The sequence below is a fragment of the Cydia pomonella genome, chromosome 13, assembly GCF_033807575.1.
Source record: "Cydia pomonella isolate Wapato2018A chromosome 13, ilCydPomo1, whole genome shotgun sequence".
Lineage (NCBI taxonomy): Eukaryota > Metazoa > Arthropoda > Insecta > Lepidoptera > Tortricidae > Cydia > Cydia pomonella.
In genome coordinates this window covers 16,451,956-16,474,166 of record NC_084715.1, presented here as the reverse complement: position 1 = coordinate 16,474,166, position 22,211 = coordinate 16,451,956, and the positions used below count along the sequence as shown (strand labels likewise).

Below are 22,211 nucleotides of genomic sequence, written 5' to 3'. Positions count from 1 at the left end.
TGTTCGACACAGTAACGTAATATGCTACTTCTCGCACTAGTGCTATAAAGTAGCCCCATATGTACTGTAAAAAATCTTTTAGAACTTACCTATTCTAGATCATAAGTCAATGTAAAATTTACTTTTATTTTGTACCACTGTCCCAATTCTAGAAGATTTATCAATGACCTGCTTCATTCTTCCAATTTGTTTTTATGCAGCCTGCCCGGCTTGATTCTTTATTCAAATGGGGCCTAAATTTATGATTTTTTGCATAGAGCGAGGCGAGGCGCGAGACTGCTTATGCGCGGAGGCCCGCGCGCGCCTGTCGGCGTGGACGGTCGACGACGTCTGCGAGTTCGTCACGTCCATCGACATCTGCGCAGAATACACAGCGGTAAGTTCACCTCACTAATACAAAGAATTAAGCCTACATATATATTTCCACCTCACTAATATAATAAAGAAATAAATGAAGGCTATTCTCCGAATGCAGTTTCGATAGATGTAGGTAATGCGTAAAAAATACGTATAAATTTCAAATTTAGATACAATATCTTGCGATGAATATTATACGCCGGTCTTTGAAAAGAGACAATTTACTGTTTACAACGATTTTCAAACACTGGCGACCGTCCATCAATCATCGTATTTATTAATTGTCGTTTCATATGAAGTAAATACTGCACTTTAATTTTCTTTAAATCGATGATATGTAAACTTTAAATTGTATATCTAATATCTAATGACAGACTTCAATAATTTTCTTTAAATCGATGACATGTAAACTTTAAATTGTATATCTAATGACATACGTCACAACGCTCTACGAAGCCAAAATTAGCCGAATTTCTTTTCAGAGACCGATGTGCAGTAATTATCGCCGGGTTCCTACTATAAATGACCGAAGCGATATGTAACTTCTATTATGAAAACGTATTTAGCCAACCACACGGCCCGATTCGAACTTTAAGATCCGTCAAATATTAGGTCTAGATACGGTGTGGATCGGATATGTCAGTGTCAAAAGTGACGTTTTTGTTTGAAGAAAGACGAAAGTTCACCGGGGATCTTATTTGCCTATTTATAATATAACAATTGAATGAAATAAATGTTACTTAATCGCGAGGTCATCTAAAAAAATAATATAAATCGTCGAAACATTTAAAACGCCAACTGAAACCCATATTTTTATATGAACATTGAAATATATAATACCACAATCTCCTGCATCCGCGCTTAGATTTTCTACAATTGCAGTATTTGTTCTATCGGCCAGGTGCATCAACTTTCCTTGGCAAAGTAACGGACCGAACCCTAGTGCTAGTATAAACTAGTTCTTACGCCCTGCCTGACCCCAACCTGATATCTATACGCATCAATAAATTTCACAAATTCAATTTAACGGTTAAGTCGCGCTCCATTTCCTATAATTTATTTTATATTCAGGAAATTGCCGGTGTAAAGAGTTCGTTATGACGCTGACTAGTGTCGTGTCGTAAATATTACATTGATGCTACTCGTATGCCAATTAAAGTCATTAAGTCATATGGGAAGGAGAAATCAGGCGACGGCATTTAACAGTCATAAAGATAATATTATATTATGTTTTAAACAGTTGGTGAAAAGTGCTTTTATTGATTACACAATATTTCCAGAACAGGAATAACTGTATAAAAACTAAATTAGCATCACATTGATCTACTAACCTAAAAATTTAAGTAATACTAGATAAAAACTATGTTTAAACTTAATTAAAGCTGTTAGTGTCATCCACGATGACGCGTAGATTTGTCAAATCTAACCTTTAATAACATGATAATACGAGTGAAGGCACGCGTCATCGTGAATGACACAATCTATAGCAGTCAAAACCACCATAGCTACCTATTCTTTAAAAAAAATTGCTATGTTGAAACAATTTTTGGACATATCGAAGTTACTGATTGATTTGAATACGTACTTTCACTTCTTTTTAATCCTCGCTGCACTCTGCGCTAAGACCTCATACGTTTAAAAATTACATACATTCCTGAAAATAGTCTACACTTAATAATATAAATAATTAATCGCTACTCTATACTATATGACTAAAATTACGAACAGTAAATAGGTCCGCCTGCAATACACAGGACTTTTCCCATCCAAACATGACATTAGAAGCCTTGTGATAAGAAGATAAGATCCTTTTCTCTAACCTTTTCGATCGATATATCCGAACTGCAGATTAATCAGTCACAGACCGCAGGGCAACATAGATCTTCGTACATATGCATAAAGTTCACTTTCAGTTTTGACACTTCGCTGACGTAGCGTCTGAGAGCTTATGTGTTTGACACGGCGTCGAAAAAATGACTGCATTTTGCTTCAGGTACTCATTGCTCGAGTTGCTAGCGCTTCACTGTTATCCATATAGCTCTGTAGGCGATGAGAATACGCAATCTATAGACGGAAGCCGATCAGCCCAATTATGCGCCGACACTAACATCACGCTAAACTAACAGTTGATAGACCTTACTGCCTTGCAATAAGGCTCAAGAATGATCAGCTATAAACTGTGACGATGTACGTGAAATGAGTAACACCGATTAACGCTACGAGAACAAATCGGCGGTCTCATCATCATTATCGACTTTCCTACCGCACATTACGCTTGATTAAAAAATCTAACGGCATCGATAATCGTACATCGGCCAGATTTGTTTATGGTAGCAGTTTAGTATTACTTACATACTAAAGGTAATCTCAAATTATGATCTTCGATTATTAATGTTAAGAGTCCGCAGCAAGCTCGGTTCTCCATACAAACGTAGTTACGCTCTCATTTTAAAATGCGCTAGAGTACTCTGAAGCTTTGTACTTACAATATGATAAGGTATAATGTAATTTGTTTACGTATCTTCAGATACCATAGTAAAAAAATACAGCATTAAGTTTTTCATACAAATTTTGTTTTTGTTCTATTTCATTTATTTTATAAGCTGGAGCTATATAAACGAATTACAGACATAGATATACATACCTCATGTCATTGTATGTGCAAAGTTTCATTACAATCCAACACGTAGTTTTGTAATGAGAGCGAAACTCCGTTTGTATGGGTGACACGAACGTTAAAATAGTAATTAATTGTTATTGGAATAGCTCGTATATCAGGAGTTTTATCAGTAAATGTGAAAATAATTGGTATTTTACCTACTATAAACATTGTTTGATTGTTTGTACCTTCATGTTATAAAGAAAGAAAGTGGTCAAGTAATATTAAAAGACGATCTCATTGACACATCTAACAATACTCGACACGGGGCAATCAAACAATCGTTCGACAATACGTAGTTACCGCCGCCGCATTCAACTAAGCTCAAACATTATAAAACAGGCACTGAAAAATAGACTTTATTACTTTAATGACAAGATTATAAATGAAGTGAGTTGTAATCCTGATAAGAGGCAGGTGTGGTTGCGGGTACACAATGAAGACATCAGTCGGGTTCGTCACTCGCAATCACGATTGCCGCTAGTAATCATTCAGTTTCTACACCTCGTGGTTACGCCAGTGTGCACCGACACCTGTGTTAAGGCGACGTGTGTGAGTTATTTCTTTAATCTAGTTGATAAAAGAAAAAAGTCACACACATTCACTCTCACACAGTCACACTGGAAGAGATTCCTTTGTACATTGCAAACATTCTGATTTATTGTATCTTAACCTGTCTTATGATGTACCATCAGCCATAAAAGTGCATGGCGAATTTATCAATGAATTCATTCATAATTTCTCCATGCAATTTCGCAGCTCACTGTACAATAAAGTGTTTACACATAAAAATAATATATGCTATTGTTATCAACACATTTTCTTTGATATTTGTTTGCTCTATTTGCTAGCGTATTCGTAAAATTCGAGTATACTAAGTATACTTTGTGCTAACTAAAAACTAAAAATGACGTTTAAAATTATATATTCATGCAGAAATAAAGGAAAAATAACCCACAAACTAGCCCCGTCAAAAAATAACTTTTAAGCCGAACTTTGCTTTGTGCTTGTATCTAGTAAACTAACCTAATACCCCAGTTTAGCCAACTTATAAATTTTTGTGTAGGTTATATTAACAATTTTCCGTACAGTTGGATCGAAAAGTAAAATAATGGATACCAAGAAATGGACATTAATTATCGATTATTATGTGTCGTCGTAGTTAATATTGTCATGTTTTGTTGGTGAAATAGATGCCATTAATTCAGTACTTAATTTATAATTTTTCTTTCTTTTGAACGAAAAATGGCTAACTATTGAATTTTTATCATGACGATTCTTGTATCATACTATAGTTTTTGATTACGCATGAAACGCTGTTAGAATCTCGATATTTTTCAAGCGTTGTTACGCGTAAATAATATTTTCAATAGGTAGGAAGACACATTTGTTGTAAACGTCGCCTTAACGCGTAGGTGTATAGTATAGACTCATCGTCTTATATTGGTAGATTAGAGCTAGAACATTGAGCGATCATTCACACACGGCATGTATGACACTGATATATATCTCGACTTTGATTAATTTTCATAAAGCCACGTATGGGAGCGCATATCATGAGTGCGAAAAATAATTAACACTGGAGCTCTGAATTAATTACGAAAACACCTTTTACTTTTAAGTGAAAATAACATGTTTAAATGTCAGCTACTTTGTGTTATTAATGCAGCGTTATTATATAGCTCAGCGTAGTGAAAAATATAATTAATAAGTATTACTTGTAAAACGGAACTGTATGTGAGTACAGTTAAGATTAACGGGGTACTACTTTTGCTAATAAGCGATTTCTTTCTGACAATTTTTTTTTCATTCTCAAACAATAAGAATATAAAGCAAAGCATTGGATGGTGTATCAGAAATGCTATATATATATATATACATAAAAGTCTATGTTTTAGATATTTATAACTAAGCTTAGGTACGACATTCCACGGTCGGCAATCAAAAATTACAATCGAACCCATGAAATATTTAATATATTTAAATATGAATGAAACTGATCCCTGCATACTATCTTGAACATCAAATCCTCAAACGAACTTACGGCATGCCACAGCATAAAATCGTGCCAATAATAACTGCTGCTGATCTGCCTATATTTTAGCATTGCTATTGACTTTACATTAGCATGGATGGTTTATTTGGCGTATGCTATTGAGATACAGCCGCTACAATTTTCTAGGTCTAGGTTGTACACAAATTGTATGAGTTTATGCGGTCTGTGGCGTTTGCACCGTTATTACGTATAGCTTTAGATATTTTGAATAGTTGTGGGTAATATTGTATCGCTGACCTGACATCAAATAACTTTGGTGCAGACTAAGACTACGCTGGTGTACCTATGGCGATTTATATACCCACTACAACTAAATTTTTTGTGATCTCAACTTTCGGGAACTGGAAGAAGAAGAAAAATTTAATGTAAAAATACGTGAGTATAAGCAGTAGAATTAGTTTAATGCTTGACGTACGTAAGGTTAAAAATAGGCTCTTATTAGCACACTTCGGGTACGCCCGTAAAAAATTATTTCACAAAGTCTTAAACCGTTTACGATTAACGATCGACTTGCGCTTTTGGTTGAATTGATCAAATTTACACCTCAACATACAAGTCTCGATCTGACCATTTCTATAAGTATAATAAAATCTCGTTTAATAAATTACTAGTACATACCTATACATCTCTTTATACTGCTAATTATAAATCTACTAAAACAAGTGAGATAAATTCCCGACAACACGACGTATACATGCGACCAGTGACAAGGTAATCACCGCGACTAACTGTCGACTAACGTCAGACTGACTGACACGGCTCACTACGCACTTTACCATGGTAATGGGGAATTTTAAAGAGCGTATGGCCTATTAATGGACGCCCTGGACCGACTCTCAAAGCAATTTTTTTCAATAGCATTCCATAGCTAGTTTCGGTGAGATGATGGGAGAAAAATCTAGTACTACCTTTTCTAGCGAATCATAAGCCATATTTGTAAACATGTAAGAAATTATCGTGGGACATGCAGAAACGCACAGTTATTTCTCTTTACAATGTAAAATGAATTTATTTATAGTATCAATTCATGCCTTTGACGCTACCTATATGTCTAGAGTAAATACATACTTAACAAATATACGAGTATACTCATTTGATTTTATTTTCGAGACTTCGTGAATACTAAACAGTATCATGTATTTCAAATTGTTCTAGTCTTTAACCCATTAATTCGCAATGTAGGTTTTATTTACTTTTGACCCCCTTTTGCATTTTTTTCTAATCAGAATAATTAGGATAATCGAGCGTCAAGGAGTCTTGAACCCGAGGATTAAATAATGTAAAGTATGGCGATAATAGTCTTTGACGCATGTCCAATGTCTAAACTAAGTAAATTAACTGGTTATGGCTATTTGGTAGATTCGTATAGTATACATCTTGTTTCTTAAATGATAATTACGGAGATAACCAATATGGATTCATGCATTGTTTAATATAGCTTAAACAAATTAACTTTTATGACAAATTATGTTTATTCATGAACAGCAAACAAACCTTTATTCCACAAATTGTGGTGTCGATTGACAAGACAATAAAATTAATATTCCATGTTTGAATTATATTTAAATTAACAACATAACGATAAAGTTGTTAACACCTCGATATTGACAGTTTTAATTATAAGTATACGAATGTCACGATTAATAAGTACAATACAGGTGGAGTTAATATAAGGGAGCATTCATACAATAAAAGTACCTTTTTTTAATTCTACGTCTGTGGCAAACAAGTATACGGCCTGCCTAATGGTAAGCAGTCGCAGTAGCCTATGTACGCCTGCAACTCCAGAGCAGTTACATGCTCGTTGCCGACTCTAACACTCCGCTCCCTCAATGAGCTCTGTCAACCTTAATCACCGGTAGGAACACAACACTATGAGTAGGGTCTAGTGTTATTTGGCTGCAGTTTTCTGTAAGGTGGAGGTACTTCCCCAGTTGGGCTCTGCTTTAGATCTGGAATGACATCCGCTGTGCTGTGCACTATCACTCTAAGCGAGATGACATTCACAGTACCCATGCCTCTCTTTTAGACGTAGTTTAAGGACATACCCCCGGGTATATCCGTAACTATTAATTTATAAGATTACACTTCTTTTTTTGTAAAACAATATACCTTATATCAATTGTAATAAATACTTAGCTCATAAAGATGCCGTATGGTTATAGAACCACAATAGCAAAGCCATTTAACACAGGTGAAGCAACTAGACAAATGCTTGTGTCCAAAACGGCATCGCGTCAAAGCACGACGCCGCGAAACGTACCATTTGTACCCCATGAACATGCTGCTTGCACAACACCATGGAGCTAGTAGAGAGAGGACCAGCAGGCTTTACTTATTAACACGATTCCTTATTCTAGATATGTTGTATAAAGATTTAACTTTTAATTTTTAGTGGGCAAAGACGGCTGAATATGAAGTATCTGAAATGTATTCCACAAAGCAGGCAGGCAGGTGCAGTGGGTCGAAAAAAATGTAAACAGTATCAGAAGAAAGACTACACCGCTTCAACATTTTTGATAAACTTTAATGTCGTTCTAATTTTTCTTGCAGCACATTACAGAGTATCCTAATTACTGATAATATTATCATTATTACCAGTAAACCTATGGACGTATTAAAAATCATTACTAATCTACAAATAGAAAAGTAGATTTTCAAATTCCTCTATACCGTGTTATGCCCAACTGCAGTGGGGCCGCGTTTGCGCATGCATTACGCGACGTGAAGCAAGCACACGTGGGAAAAGAGCTTAAAATTTCCATAATATTTGTATCGGTTGCTCAATATTTGCACGAGATTCATGCGAATTTCAGATTCATGGTTGGTAATACGAAGGTTATAGGGTACATTTATGGTTAAGATATTGGATAGTGTCAAATATAAATGCAACAATTTATCTATGAATGTAGGTATTCTGTGGCTAGGCACTATGGTTACAAAATGCACGCGAAAAATACTATCGATTTCAATCGATTTATCGATAAGATAGCTACTTTTTTTCTCAAATTGAAACCAGCTTATCTAAAAGGAATGTAGTTCTGAATAGCCCCTAAAAGGATGATACCTCATCATTTACCAACCAGTGGGCGACTTGCCCTACAACCGCACCAACCAGAAATGTCGTAACCGTAACCACATTCTGTCATACATAAGCCCTTACATATAAACTAGGCAGTACAGTAGTCAGATCGGATTACTAAAGATTTATTGCTAACGAAGGTGTCGTTCTGAATTCCGTGGCAATTAATTGTGTCCTAGATAATAATTTTCAGTTAACCAGACAAATGATTTATGCAACACTCCTACGTAAAGGTTACTGGATTAAGGGTTTCTGTTAAAATATTCAAAATTGAAACTAAGAAAAAATCTACAATATACTTTAGAAACATATTTTATTGACTACGGGTCTTTAAAAAATATTTTATATTTCTCATAGTTAAAAACAGATGCGCTATACTAAAATGTTTCGTAGCATCTCTAAATATTGTCTTCATTGTTTTAATTTTTGTGTTTTTAATATTTGCTACATAGTCCAACGTACGTTATTTAAACTTGCATAAGGTGTAATAAAAATAATGAAGAGCTTCATTGCCTCTCATACTGTAAGTTCCATTCCTAGTATAATTTCAAATGTTAGCGGCCTAAGACTCACAAAATGACCTACCACCATCAATTCATAATCTAGTTTCCAAACCATCAAAATTCATCAAATCAAAAACAGCATAACCAACAATTGAAAACCTTCGCCCGGTGATCTGTTAGCATTAGAACTTCATCGCTTCCTCAAACCCGAAATAGCCTAAGCAACTGTAGAATTTCTACGAAAGAGGCTATTTGGGATTGCAAAGGTCGGTTTAGGAACGTTCTCCATACTTCAAAAGTGATTTATTAGTTTCGAGCGTATGTTTATAATGGAGCCCATCGCTCGTCTGCATTGTGCATTAAACCCATGCCCGTATTAGCCGTTTGCGCAACTTTTCGTGCTTCCACGTACAATCACACCTTTTGCACGCTTATTCTGAAACTGAGCCATATTTTACACCTTTGAATAAACGCTGACTAATCTGTTTCTACTCTGTCTTTTAGACAAAGGAAAGAACTGTACTTCTATAATTGAAGTGTTTCTGTAATAAAGCTTTCAGTTTTACCTTAAATCAGTCAAAATGAAACTTGGGAAAAGAATGTTTAATAATCAGTTTCGAGGGTTGTATTATTGTTACATTACACACAACACACACATCTATATTAGTGAGGACATTTTTTATTATTATTCAAATGTATTATAATTTGTGTAGTTAGATAATACAGTGGATACCACTCTTAAACTTTGCTTGACTTTCAACCAAACACTGATATCTATGTGTGCATTATAAACTAAAATTAAATATCTCTGAATTATTTATTAGTTAGTTAATCTTTAAATATTTGGAATACGGCCGTCATCCATTGTTGTGTAAATCCGGTAGACGTGCGATATAAAAGCTGATAATTGGCAATCCGTGTGACAAAGGATATTTAGAAACCGTTTCACGCCGTTCTGTGGCACATCACAAGACGGATTACTGAAATAAGCTCATGCTCGTAAATTCTAACGTAGACCCGCAGAAGAACCTGTTTCTAGAAGACCTTATTACTATTGAATGTCAGTGTCAGAGTGGTTAGCTATCTGTGTTCGTAAGTTTTATTCAATACCTATATATGGATGTATAATTATATATGAAACAGTTCCTCTATATTTGTCTATATGTACTGTGTGAGAACGAACTGCTTAAACTGTTGAACCTTGAAATTTGGAACAAATCCAATACAACGAACTTTATGTATCTAATCATGTTTAAGTCAAGTTTTGTCAAGCATTTAGTAAAGTCGCTAGTTCGGAAATTCAACAAGCGGTACCTATTACTAAATAGTTACAAGATTACGTACAACATACAGTTTGCTTGTTAGACAATCGTATCGAAAATACTTACGTATAATTCGAAATTGATTTTATACTGTTTTTATTAAAATATCCTATGCTGCCAGCATCCTTGGTACAATGCCTCAAGGGCCTATTTTAGATATAAGCTAGTTATAGTAATCCTTTGTATATATCCTCTATGTATATTGTAATTGTAAATAAAGAATTTACCATGTCCAAATATCTATAATATTCAGTAGTGTCCAACCGAAAAATTATTTTTATGCTGAAATTTGCTGAAACCGCTTTTTGGGGTTACGATACCGGCAAAAGAAAATGATAATATCTCCCTATGCTCCACTGACAAAGGACTGTTGCCAAATTACTCGTATATTTCTAAAGTTGTCCCTCGCATCGAACAGCTGTTGCGACACGACGCGTCACGGCGGCGCGTCGCGCGTCACGCGCGCACGAGTCCCGGTGACAATGCACAATTAGGACTAAGTGCATCTTGGACGCCAGCGGAGGCTGCAAATGGCTATATGTATATAAGGACGTACGTTGCAAAAGTGATACAGTTAAGCGCGTAAATAACTGCTAGAGTATGATTGTAGACGAAGTTTTTTTTTTTTCATTCACAACACAGGTAAAATACAACTCAAACAAGGACGTATGATTAAGAAAAAATAACTTAATACCACACTCGAAGTTTTTGAACAACTAATTACTTATATCGTTTCGATAGGCTATGGATGAGAAGAGAAGGTTTACAAAGGGTGAAATGGTAAATTTCCGTAGCCCGAAAAATTTAACGATAAGACGGCAATTTGGGATTAATTTATATAAACCCGATAATATTCAATTAAGTTAATAGACTAATACTGAAAAACATTACTCTGTAGTGATCTTCAGTCGATTCAAAGTTACGAAAATTGGAACAAGATATCATACAATTAACCTTGACCGAGGTAGTATTTCTAAGGTGATCTCCCATCGTTATTGACAGTTTGACCATGCTCGACTTTATCACTGATTTATCCTATTTTGGACAAACCTATGCAAATGGGGATTTGGAGCTTAATGCGTTAGATGTAATCTATTGGTATTTCGATGTATTGATGTCATCTCAAATATGTGCTGTTATAAAAGCAAGCTTGCATCCACTACTTAAAGTTTAAATTAGACAGTTTTTAATTTATGATGATACGAGGTTATAAATGCTAAGTAATATGAACAGGGAAACCATGGCTAACTAGTTTTATAGGCCGTTTACACTAGATCTGAGTCAGATATCGCACTGGCAAACATGACACGTTGACTTTGGAATTCCCAAATCTATTCCCGTTTAGATCGAAGATCGTATGAATACCGTACTTCAGTGAATTCATTTTGTAGTAGGGTTTGGGTACATAAATTTAAACCTATATTTATTTCTGTGAGATTTAAGCTTAGATACACAGTTTACATACTCATTTAGTGGTCGTACTTTCCTGCCAAATTACGTGTATTTCGCTTTCGCTCGTATGGTTCGCGAGTTGATTTATTGTTGAAGTAATCGAGTGCACATCCAGTACACCCATTCTCTTGCATCTTAAATATGAGCTCATTTCACAACACTCCTATGTCTTCATATGAATCCACTCCACAATTAAATGTAAACGAAAGCACTCGGTCACGGCGCGGCTAAATGCCGAACGCGGGCGTTCTCTGCAATTGAAATCTCTTTAACATCAAAACGTCCATATTCACTTTAAATATCACCTCAAAAACAAACAATGTACGCCCACGTCATCACCCCGAGCCATACACGACTCACATAGCAAAGCCCCAACTATTGTTAAACTTATTGCAAACTTACAATCGCAATTAACAAAATAAGGTACCTTGCAATTTTCTACCTTATTTTCTTTTAACTATCATCGATTGAGGACTCATCAAACGGCAAAATTACAACGGTTCTCGTAGAGATGTAATTACTATAATGACCACGTTATCGTGACCACTCAGACACATTGTTATGATTTTAGTCATGGCATCGAAAACGGTCACGGGTCACCATGCGTGTGAGACGCTCCAGTTGCGCAAAACGATTTCGATTTCACTCGATTGTCGTTAGAAATTACGAGCGACCACGAAAATTTACGATCAGCTTTCGGATCCAGATTTGTATCAACTTAGATAACCAGGGATACTACATATATATGTAAATTCAGTCGTTAGTTACTATCGAGACCCGTTCTATTTTTGAATCGCGATAAATTTTGCCTGCCTGGACTTCGTCGTTTTAAGTAATTAATAGTTTGCTCTAAATTTTAATAAGGTCTAAGGTTCCTTAACTATTCGTTTCGTAATACTGATATGACAAATTAATTCAAATTAGTTTTATCATCCGAAACTACGCTATAAACGGTAGATATTTATTTTTAATTTCTGTTATTTATTACTCGTCGCCAGGCGAGGCGGTGATAATTTGGGATTCGAGTACACTTGTCGTTGACGTAACACGATGCACATTAATAAGGCTAATAGATGTGGTAGCTTTCAAATTTTGGTATCATCCGATCGGCACGAAATGGATTCCGTCCGACATTGATTTACTACACACGATTTGCATAATCGAGTGATTTGGTAACAATGCGTTTATTCCACATTTGCGTTTTCTAAACGCGTTCGCAGTTTTAAACAGCACGTGTTTTAGCCATGGCTCATCTCGGCCACGCTAATGATGCTTTAGATTTATTACGTTTATTCTAGTGAATTAAGCGTAAATGAACGTAGTTTTGTGCAGTTTTTTATTACGCGTTTCATCATTTATGATGCCCCAACTTCGCATCAGGTGGCAGCTTTCTCCGAGATCATTTAACCGGTATTTGACACTTGGAATGATGATGACATTAAGCCACATCACAGTTGTGAAACAAGAGCAATGAGCTGATTAATTTAAAAATAACTTACGGATCGTTAAACAGCCGAGAAAATTAGGTCTCTCGCATCACGAGTTCAAAAATCAAGAGCGAATAATAATTGCGTCATTATTAAATATTATTTAGTAGCTACTTATAAGTATCTCACTGTGCCCTTTATGATTAAATTATTCCCTATACTGTTATACTGATCTTCAAGCTACTTATTCTTGCTAACCCACAAATTACTAGGCATATCCTAAATCAGCTAGGATTTATAGCACACATCATTCCTAACAATCCGTAGCGTACCTTAACCAATGTCTTTAACGAGCGATATAGACGTCCAGAACGACCTTCGACCTCGATCAGAGCAACCGGCTTTAGTGCTACTTATTCACTCGTTTAATTGATCTTTGTTTAGTGTGTTTGTTAATTTACTGTCCACTAAACCAAACGGGTCTTAAAAGCGACGTAATGTCGAGATAGATTAAATTATTTTAATTCCAATAAACGGGAGGAACATTTAGTTAGTAGAGCTGACTTGAAATAGGGTACAATATAGGTAGTATCGGTTATACATAGATACATACAGGTATAACTAGCTTCTACCCGTGACTTCGTCTACTCCGGGCCTCAAATGATCTCCATACCAAATTTTATCTAAATTGGTTCAGCGGTGTAAGCGTGAAGAGGAACAGGTCACAGACACACATACAGCGATACGTATTAAGTATGTATAACTCAACAAATTCATGAATATTTTGTATTATAAAAAAGATAGACAATTAAATTGTTAATACTTCCTAAATGTGTCAAACGATCTTTAACCAAAGTATATAACGACGCCGTAGCAACTTCTATAGCCTCCAACTCAATTAATTGAAACCAAATCGCTACCGCGGATTCGAATGAAGAATATCCGCCCAGATGGACGAAACGCAAACGTGTGTGTCCAGATGGATGGATAAGCGTGCCCGCTAATAGGAAAGCGGACCACCAATAACGCCCCGGCCTGCAATAACTAAACGCGGTATTGCAACGTTTCTGAACGTATTATATCTGTGATTTATAAATGGTACTTCCATTTTATGATAGCCTGGTTGATCGACTACACGTTTCATAGAAAAGCTTTAGAACTTTTTCCTTGGCATTTTGAGTACGAGCGAATACCTCGACAAGAAAATATGAGCAAAGTTATGTTTATATTAGATCCGTATTGCAAAAACTCACAAAGAGAAACATAAAATAATAATTTAATGTTAAAACACGCACGTTTTTAATCATAATAAAAGTAAACTATAATTGCCGAGCTATATTTTAAAACAAAGAGAAACTTGCCTGAGAAGTCATTAATTTTACACATTTAATTCAATTTCCCTGCAATTGAATCCGACGTCTCATAAATGTGAGACCCCCCAGCTTTGTAAAGGAATTAAGCACATATAAACTTGTGCAATACGATTATAAGACAGGTAATAAGCCTTATATTATAATTTCCATAAGGAACAACTTTCAATGAGTACACACTTGTTTATTATCTAGGTAGCGAGTAATGAGAATTGTGTCTTTTCAGTTTTCCTAGCACTTTACTTACAATGTAACTTTATTGTAATTTAAGCATTTGCTGTGATTTGTTATTTTATGTTAAAATTTATTATTGCTAATATATGCTTTACGCAATCGCAATCGAATATTGGACTAACACGGTAACTTACATGACGACCGGTCTGGCCTAGTGGGTAGTGACCCTGCCTATGAAGCAGATGGTCCTGGGTTCAAATCCTGGTAAGGGCATTTATTCGTGTGATGAACATGGATATTTGTTCCTGAGTCATGGGTGTTTTCTATGTATTTAAGTATTTATAAATATTGATATATTATATATATCGTTGTCTAAGTACCCTCAACACAAGCCTTATTGAGCTTACTGTGGGACTTAGTCAATTTGTGTAATAATGTCCTATAATATTGTTATTTATTTATCATATTTTCTTTTTCTAACGCTAGTACTAGCACCTAGAAAAGGGAAAAGAATAGTTTTTTTTCGTCTTATTTACTGACAAATTAGGTTTGTCAGACTATAATTTACAAACCGATTAAATAAACATCCACCATGATAAACCGTATAAATAATGAACACAGTAGTAATTTCATAACTAGGTAATCATCGGGCCCGTATCGCTGAAAAACGATCGCATCCAGACAACCAGATACTCCGTGTATGATGAAAGCAAGTTAATTAAAGGGTCAGACTGCGAATGATAACGATCGCCGATACTGTACACTGCTTTGCTAAACGGTCATACGTGCATTGAGAACAAGCAGGCTCTTAAAACCTTTTAGTTAAGTCTGTAGTCTAGTCCTACGGGTATCGAATACTAGTCTTTACGCGGCAATAAGTTGTCTATCTTTTAATTGACTGTGGATGGTAGTAAACTAGTGGAAGATAATTTCTACAGTGAGATAATTCTTAAGGTATGTAAAAGGTTTATCATTTAGAAGCTCGTGTGCCATAGAAAATGTAGCAACACACAGAAGAAAATAACACATGAATCCTATCTAACTTGCAATATCCCTACTAATATTATAAATGCAAAATTCTGTCTGTCTCCGGCCAGTCGTTGAGATATGCGACCTTCACGCTTAAACCGCTGAACCGATTTAGATGAAAATTGGTATGGAGATAGTTTAAGGCCTGAGGAATGATAAAGGATAGGTTTTATTCATCATAATCATCATCCTAAGCAAACAAAGTTGCGGACAGAAACTAGTTACCGATAAATAATCTATCGATAACAACGTAAAAAAAATATCTATGACTATTTTGTACTACCTATAGTTCGTGTCATCCACGATGACGCGCAGATTTGTCAAATCTAACCTTTAATAACATTGCAATACGAGTCAAGACACGCGTCTTCGTGAATGACATCAATAACTTGGTTATTTTTTATGTCAACTAATTTATCTTTACCTATTACTTAGAAATATTGTTTAATTCTTCACAAGTTGAAAGATATAACAGTGGTCCGAAAGCAGCTCGCAGAATGGGAATTAATTTACGCACAAGCTAGTTACGCCGAGGGTATTAATTATTGATAAACACCGGCCGATAAATTACTCCGCGCGTGTTAAATAAACTCAGTATTTACGGCCCGCCGGCCATTGTTGTTATTAGCTGGTGACAGAATAAAATCATTACACTAACAGTCTAGGTACATATAAAATACTGGGTAGGACCTAATTTAGTAAGGTTTATAGTTGTTAGAAGTTAAATATCTCTGTGACATTAATTGAAGTTATGCAAAATAATTGATGTTTAATTAATACAGAATTAGAAGAGGCATTAAATATAGAAATAAATTAATATAAAATTATACTTCCTATTATTCCAAGTTTATAGTTTGATATTTTGCAGTTGAACTTTATATTAGATAATAACTAAAGCGCTCCTGTGATACACGCGTTGAACTCTTTTGCTTATGATCACTGAGCAAAGGATGAAAATCACAGTTGATGAACAAATGGTTTTAATTTTATAAGCCTAAGTACTATTACCATGCCCCATGCACCCACAGAGGTGGGCCAAAATAACCGCGGTATGGGTGCCGCAAGACTGGCGAGGATCTGGTAGACCGACGAAGATGGCGGGACGACCTGGACGCATATCTCAACGACTGGCCGGAGATTGATCAAAACTGAGACGAATGGAAATCGAGGAGGGAGGTCTTTTCCCAGCAGTGGGACATCGGACAGGCTTATAATAACAGTTTTTAATATAATGAAAACTATATCACCATCTCATTTAAATGTTACAACTAGATAGTAGTGATGGTCTACTTTAAATATAATTTTAAAATTTAAATTACATTTCTAATTTTGATGCAAAGTAGGAATATTTTACGGTATTTTATTTTCCATTCCTGTTGCTGTTTCGAATTTGGGGGGACTAAGAAAATTATTTATCGGCGTCCACTCCCGAAATCTTAATGATCTTCACTCACTATCCAATCAGTGAACGTAAACTAATCAATATATTACCCGTTAATGAAACCACCAACAAAACGAACCGAATGGACGCGAGGGCATTTAATTTACCTTTACGTTGGCAGCATTTAATTTAGTTCGGCTGCACTGCATTTAAATAGAGACGTCCAGATGCTCCGATACCGACCGGGAGCCCGATCTTATCTGTGCTCAAACCCTCGTTCCTTGGCTGGCCTATGCTCGATGGTCATAGAGGAAATCGCTTTCTTTTTTTTATCGGTAACTGTTGTTGGGTTTGTCAGTTTTGTAGCTTTAAATCCAGTTTAAATCGCTTTGATTTTACAGCGTCTTTTTTATGATGTCATCCGAATTCTCTTGACAGATCTAATCAATAACGATCTAGTTTGATAAATGTATTTAAAAAAATCATGTCAAATATAATAATTATGTTGTACACCTCTCGCGTCGAGTGCTGACATTGATTGACTTAGAAATGTACCATTTAAGGAATAAAAATACGGTATATACATATTTTTGTATAAATCTCAAGTAAATGAGACAACTTAGGGGGCCATCATTCTACGCGAGAGCTATAAAATGCGTAGGTAACCCCAAACAATTTTTTTAACTCTTGTTTATTTTAAAAACATAATCCATGTATCCTTTGAGACTATAACCTTTAAATTTTTTAACACGCAATATCAAAAATGAATGATCCGTATTTTTACCTTTACAAGCCGCTACGTTGCGTGTCTCCTATATGTCATGTGCAGTAAATGACCAATCACACGCGTCATACAGAAATGGGATTCTTGGGTGATTGCTCATAATTTTCTAAATCGCCCCCGATGTCCCGTCACGTAGCTGGGTCCTTCGGAATCGATTTAAAGTAATCCGTATCGAATCTAGTCGATACTGGGGTATTGAGTCGATTTTACCAATATATTTCTCAATTTAGACATTATTAGGAATCAATCTTATCAATATCGATTTTTTCTAATTTAAATTTGTTCCCTAGATAATATCTAAGTCTACTTAATTTTTTTACAACCTAAGGAAGGAATTTCATTGAAGGATTCCATATTTCAAGTTCTGAATTAACTTTTGTTACGGACCTCCTCTGAGGCTCTGACATCACACATCCAATCCAAGTCGTCAGCCGAACCGGTTCAGTAATCAGCCACAGAATCTACCAATTAAGAGAACCAATTAACGTGTAGGAAAACTAAAAGAGAAATCAATAGGAAAAGCTCGGTTGAGCCAAATTGCGCCATTTCACGCCACTCGCCTACCAATCAGTCTCGAGCGGTTCACAGCGCGAGCGCAGACAGCAGTGCAAATGTCAGTTTTTGCACGTGTGTTGATTCTGTTACGTGGGATAGTATCACTTTAACCATCTAGAATGCATATGACTATATGTTGGGCTGTATTACAGGTTGTCCACAGGGAGTGTGTAAATACAAATGAAGCTCTGTTAAGCATCATGCAGCATGAAAAGAGAATGGAATAACTAGATAAGTAGGAAACCGTGGCAAGCCATCTAATAGGTCAGTTTTGCTTCTTACTTCTTGGGTTCAGACTATAACGTAAGAAATTATTTTTGCCTTTATATCGTCAAAACTAAAAGGGTGATTTCCAATGAACTGTAAGTCAAAATGTTCCTTATTTATTTTGTTCAGCGTAGGTAGTGTCATATAGGAAACATAAATATTCGTTGATATTAGTTTAGGTTTATGTGGTTGCTAATTGCCTACCTTGTACTTATTATATTATCTACTATTAAGTGCCCCGATATGGTTACTTTTCTGCCTTGTTAAATACAGGCCATTGTTGTTTATGCACGAATTCGTGCTCACAAATTGCGCTACTGCACCAATGAGTATATTGCGCCGGCTCAGCTCAAACGGACGCGCAGGCGCGTGCTGGCATAATGGCCGGCAATCTGGCAGATGGCCACGGGATGGCCCGCAATGGCCCGCCAATGGCCAGTAATCGCGACCACTGCCGGCCATCTAGGTAATGGCTGCGGTAATCAGTGGACCAGTTTGCGACCTTTCAATCGCCTAGGAATGTCAACTTGACGTCGCGTCGCCCGGGGTCCGGCTGTAGCACCGGTACACTCGTTATTAAACAGTAAACTAAACCCTTAAATGCACGCACTAAGGTCCATTATCCTGTAACTAGACTGTGGGTGCATGGCTGGTCGCGCCTTTAATCCAATAATGATCGCACTCTCTTGTAGGTCTCAATTTATGATGTTTACTGTTTATTCCCGGCCACACGCTCAATCACATTTAATGATGCGAAATAAAAGGTCTTACACCTAGATATATATCCTGCAATCTCCATGCAAGCCAGCACTATAATAACGCTCTCCTTTATAGCTCAAGTGAAAGATCTACTGTCTCCTGAATGTATAATACCACCAAACTCTTCATTCGCCGATGACTTGAATTATCTTTAAGACTTTGGAATACTTAAATCCATTTAGTAAGGTTTATTGGGTTAACTTCGAAGTGGGGTAATTTTGTAAATGGCAATTATCTAATGAACTAGAAGCACTTTCGACTGTAGCAACAGTACGCTTGCGGCCAGATTCGAACTTTAAGATACGTCAAATATTAGTTAGTTACATTAGTTTTTCAAAATTACTTATAATTGTCATTTTTTCTGAATTATTTTTCTCACTGCACCCGCATTCGAGGATTTCTGTTTTGCCCTATGGTTGACTGGTAGAGAATGCCTTAAGGCATTAAGTCCGCCATTTGTACTTATTTTTATTGTGCAATAAAGTTTAAATAAATAAATATTATCGGATCGGATATCCGATCCATATCGTATCTTGACCTATTTGACATATCTTAAAGTTCGAATCGAGCCGTTGGTAACTGTTGCAGCAGCATAAGCTAAAGTATGAAGTGCTTCTTATTTTATAGATATTTGCCATTTTCAAATTACTCCGGTTTCGAAGTTATCCCAGTGCAGCTTACTAAATAGTCGAAGTTACCCCAATGCACTTTACATTTACATAGTTTTACACCGCTAAGAGAAATGCGTTGATAAATATAAAATAGAAGTGCTCCGAGACCTCGCGTTAACCCTTATAAAAGTATCATTAAATAGAAGCTTGCATTAAATGTTATGTCGGGCTTTTATCTTGCGTTTCCTACTCCCAACAGATTTCACCTCGTTTCACTTCTAATCGAGTACTCCAGTTAAATAATCACTTGATCGCACCTCGATGTCTTTTATTATTACAACCTATCTGCCTAAGAACCTATTCAAGTGCCAACATAAGCATTTCAGGGCAAACGGTTTGTTCATTACTTGGGCAAGGAATTGGCACAAATGCACATAAAGCTTAGGACGCAATAAACGATAGACTAGCGTTTAGCAATTTGTACTATTTTTAATTTTTTACCCGCTTAAAGCGAAATGCATTTCTATGAATTATGAGCTTGTTGCCCTAAAACTGAAAAGGGCGTACTTTTTTTAATGAAATAAAGTTAAACATATTTTTTAGATAACTTTGTCGAATGTTTCCACCTATTTTTACAAGCTTTTATTTAACTTGCCGTTATAGTATGTATGGGACAAATTTTGCAAGTTAAAGTAAGTTCCCGGTTTCCGATTAAGCTGAAAATTTGCATACATATGTAAGTCGGGTGACAATGCAATATTATGGTACCATCAAGCTGATCTGATGATGGAGACAGGAGGTAGCCATAGGAACTCTGTGATAAAACAACGCAACCTAATTGTGTTTTGGGTTTTTAGAATTGTCTCGATGAATATTCGTTGCCTGTGGAAAAAAGTACAGTCAGCGATAAAAGCTTATACCAAAAATGAAATTTTTGCCATAAACTTATTTATACGGAAAATTGACCCATGAGCAATCAAATTAATGTTTGGTTTAAATTTAGGTACTCTTTACCAAAGCATCCGCCAAATTATTGATGTGGATGTAGCATAAAATTAAGACCACCATAGCCAGTGACAGTATAATTAAGGACTCGGTCCACGTCAGCTGTCGGTCTCGTGTCTCGGCGATGCGGACGTCGCGGTGTTCCACTCACGATTACTACGTTACCATTGTTTTTAGAACTTTCGCTTATATATATTTGTATTTAGTGTCACTCTGATTTAGGTATTAATGTATTCCCCTTTTTCTCCCCCTTCTACCTAATTTAAGGAACCACGTAATCTTATCATATTAATACAATAGAATACAAATCCTCTTTATTGCAAAACCATAGAATAAATTGACATGGAAACACGTGTAATACATGAATATAAAGGTAAACAACAGGTGGCTTTATCGGTACAGAGCGATCTCTTCCAGACAACCTTAGCTGGAAGAGATCCCTTAAGGGGATAAGTTCACCTTTGAACACATTTACTGTATTATTTCAGTGACATATGTACTTGTTTTGTGCAATAAAGTGTTAACTATTACAACTTTTAAATAAATAATAAATATTATGGGTCAATTTTACAGAAATCGACCTAAACCGTAAGCTCAATAAAGCTTGTGTTGTGGGTAGTATGTGTGGGTATGTATGTATTTGAAAAAGACAATCTTATATTTTTGGTCTCATACTTCTTTATTAATAAAATCATCATTTTTATGAGTAGGGTTGACATAAGTTTATATCAAGCGAGCACCGTAAAAAACATAATTAAAGTCGGACCAAGCTGCACAGGCTGCGATGACATCATAACAAACATTAATCAAATCAAACGTCAAACATTAATGAAAATATGACATTTATTAAGGCACTTTCAAATTCACACGTCAAAGTGCCTGCAGAGTTAGCTTAGTCCTTTACTATATCACCTTTAAAATATAAATAATTATATCACGAATAGATCGTGTTATACACGAATACGCGTGCCTTAACTGGTATTGTCATATTAATAAAGGTTAGACGACGACACGAACTATATCATATAATTTACACAATAATCTCGCTTGCCGGTGTCATTTGTGAAATGTACGAGATTATCCTTAAAAGGCGCTAGTGATTTGACTGGTCTAGATTAGGTCTCTATTGATGGCGCCTGTCAGTTACCGCGGGCTATGATCCGAGTTCTGGTCTGATTGCTCTCGTACCGATCTCTTTAGTATCACGACAATGCTTTCTTAGTTCATAATCATTTGTAAATTTTACTTTGATAAAACCAAATCACAAATTGAAACAGAATGCTTCTCATTACTTACTCACTTTAATTTCTTGAAGAAGAAGATTAAGATGTCCGAATGTTATTTCTGAGCTCTTCCTATAATTCGGAGACCTTAAAGAAATTCAACCACCTCTATATTGTCCGGTATTAACCTTTTGA

At 35.8% G+C, this 22,211-nt stretch overlaps 1 protein-coding gene across 5 annotated transcripts in view; it reads left to right on the top strand.

The window, feature by feature from the left end:
* The window catches only part of LOC133524409 (polyhomeotic-like protein 2), a 320,025-nt gene that overhangs the window by 264,579 nt on the left and 33,235 nt on the right, over positions 1-22,211 (top strand). For all 5 annotated transcript variants that reach the window (XM_061860397.1, XM_061860399.1, XM_061860401.1 and 2 more), the window contains one exon: positions 258-376. In XM_061860397.1, coding sequence (XP_061716381.1) covers positions 258-376 — 119 coding nt within the window. The remainder of the gene's footprint in view (positions 1-257; positions 377-22,211) is intronic.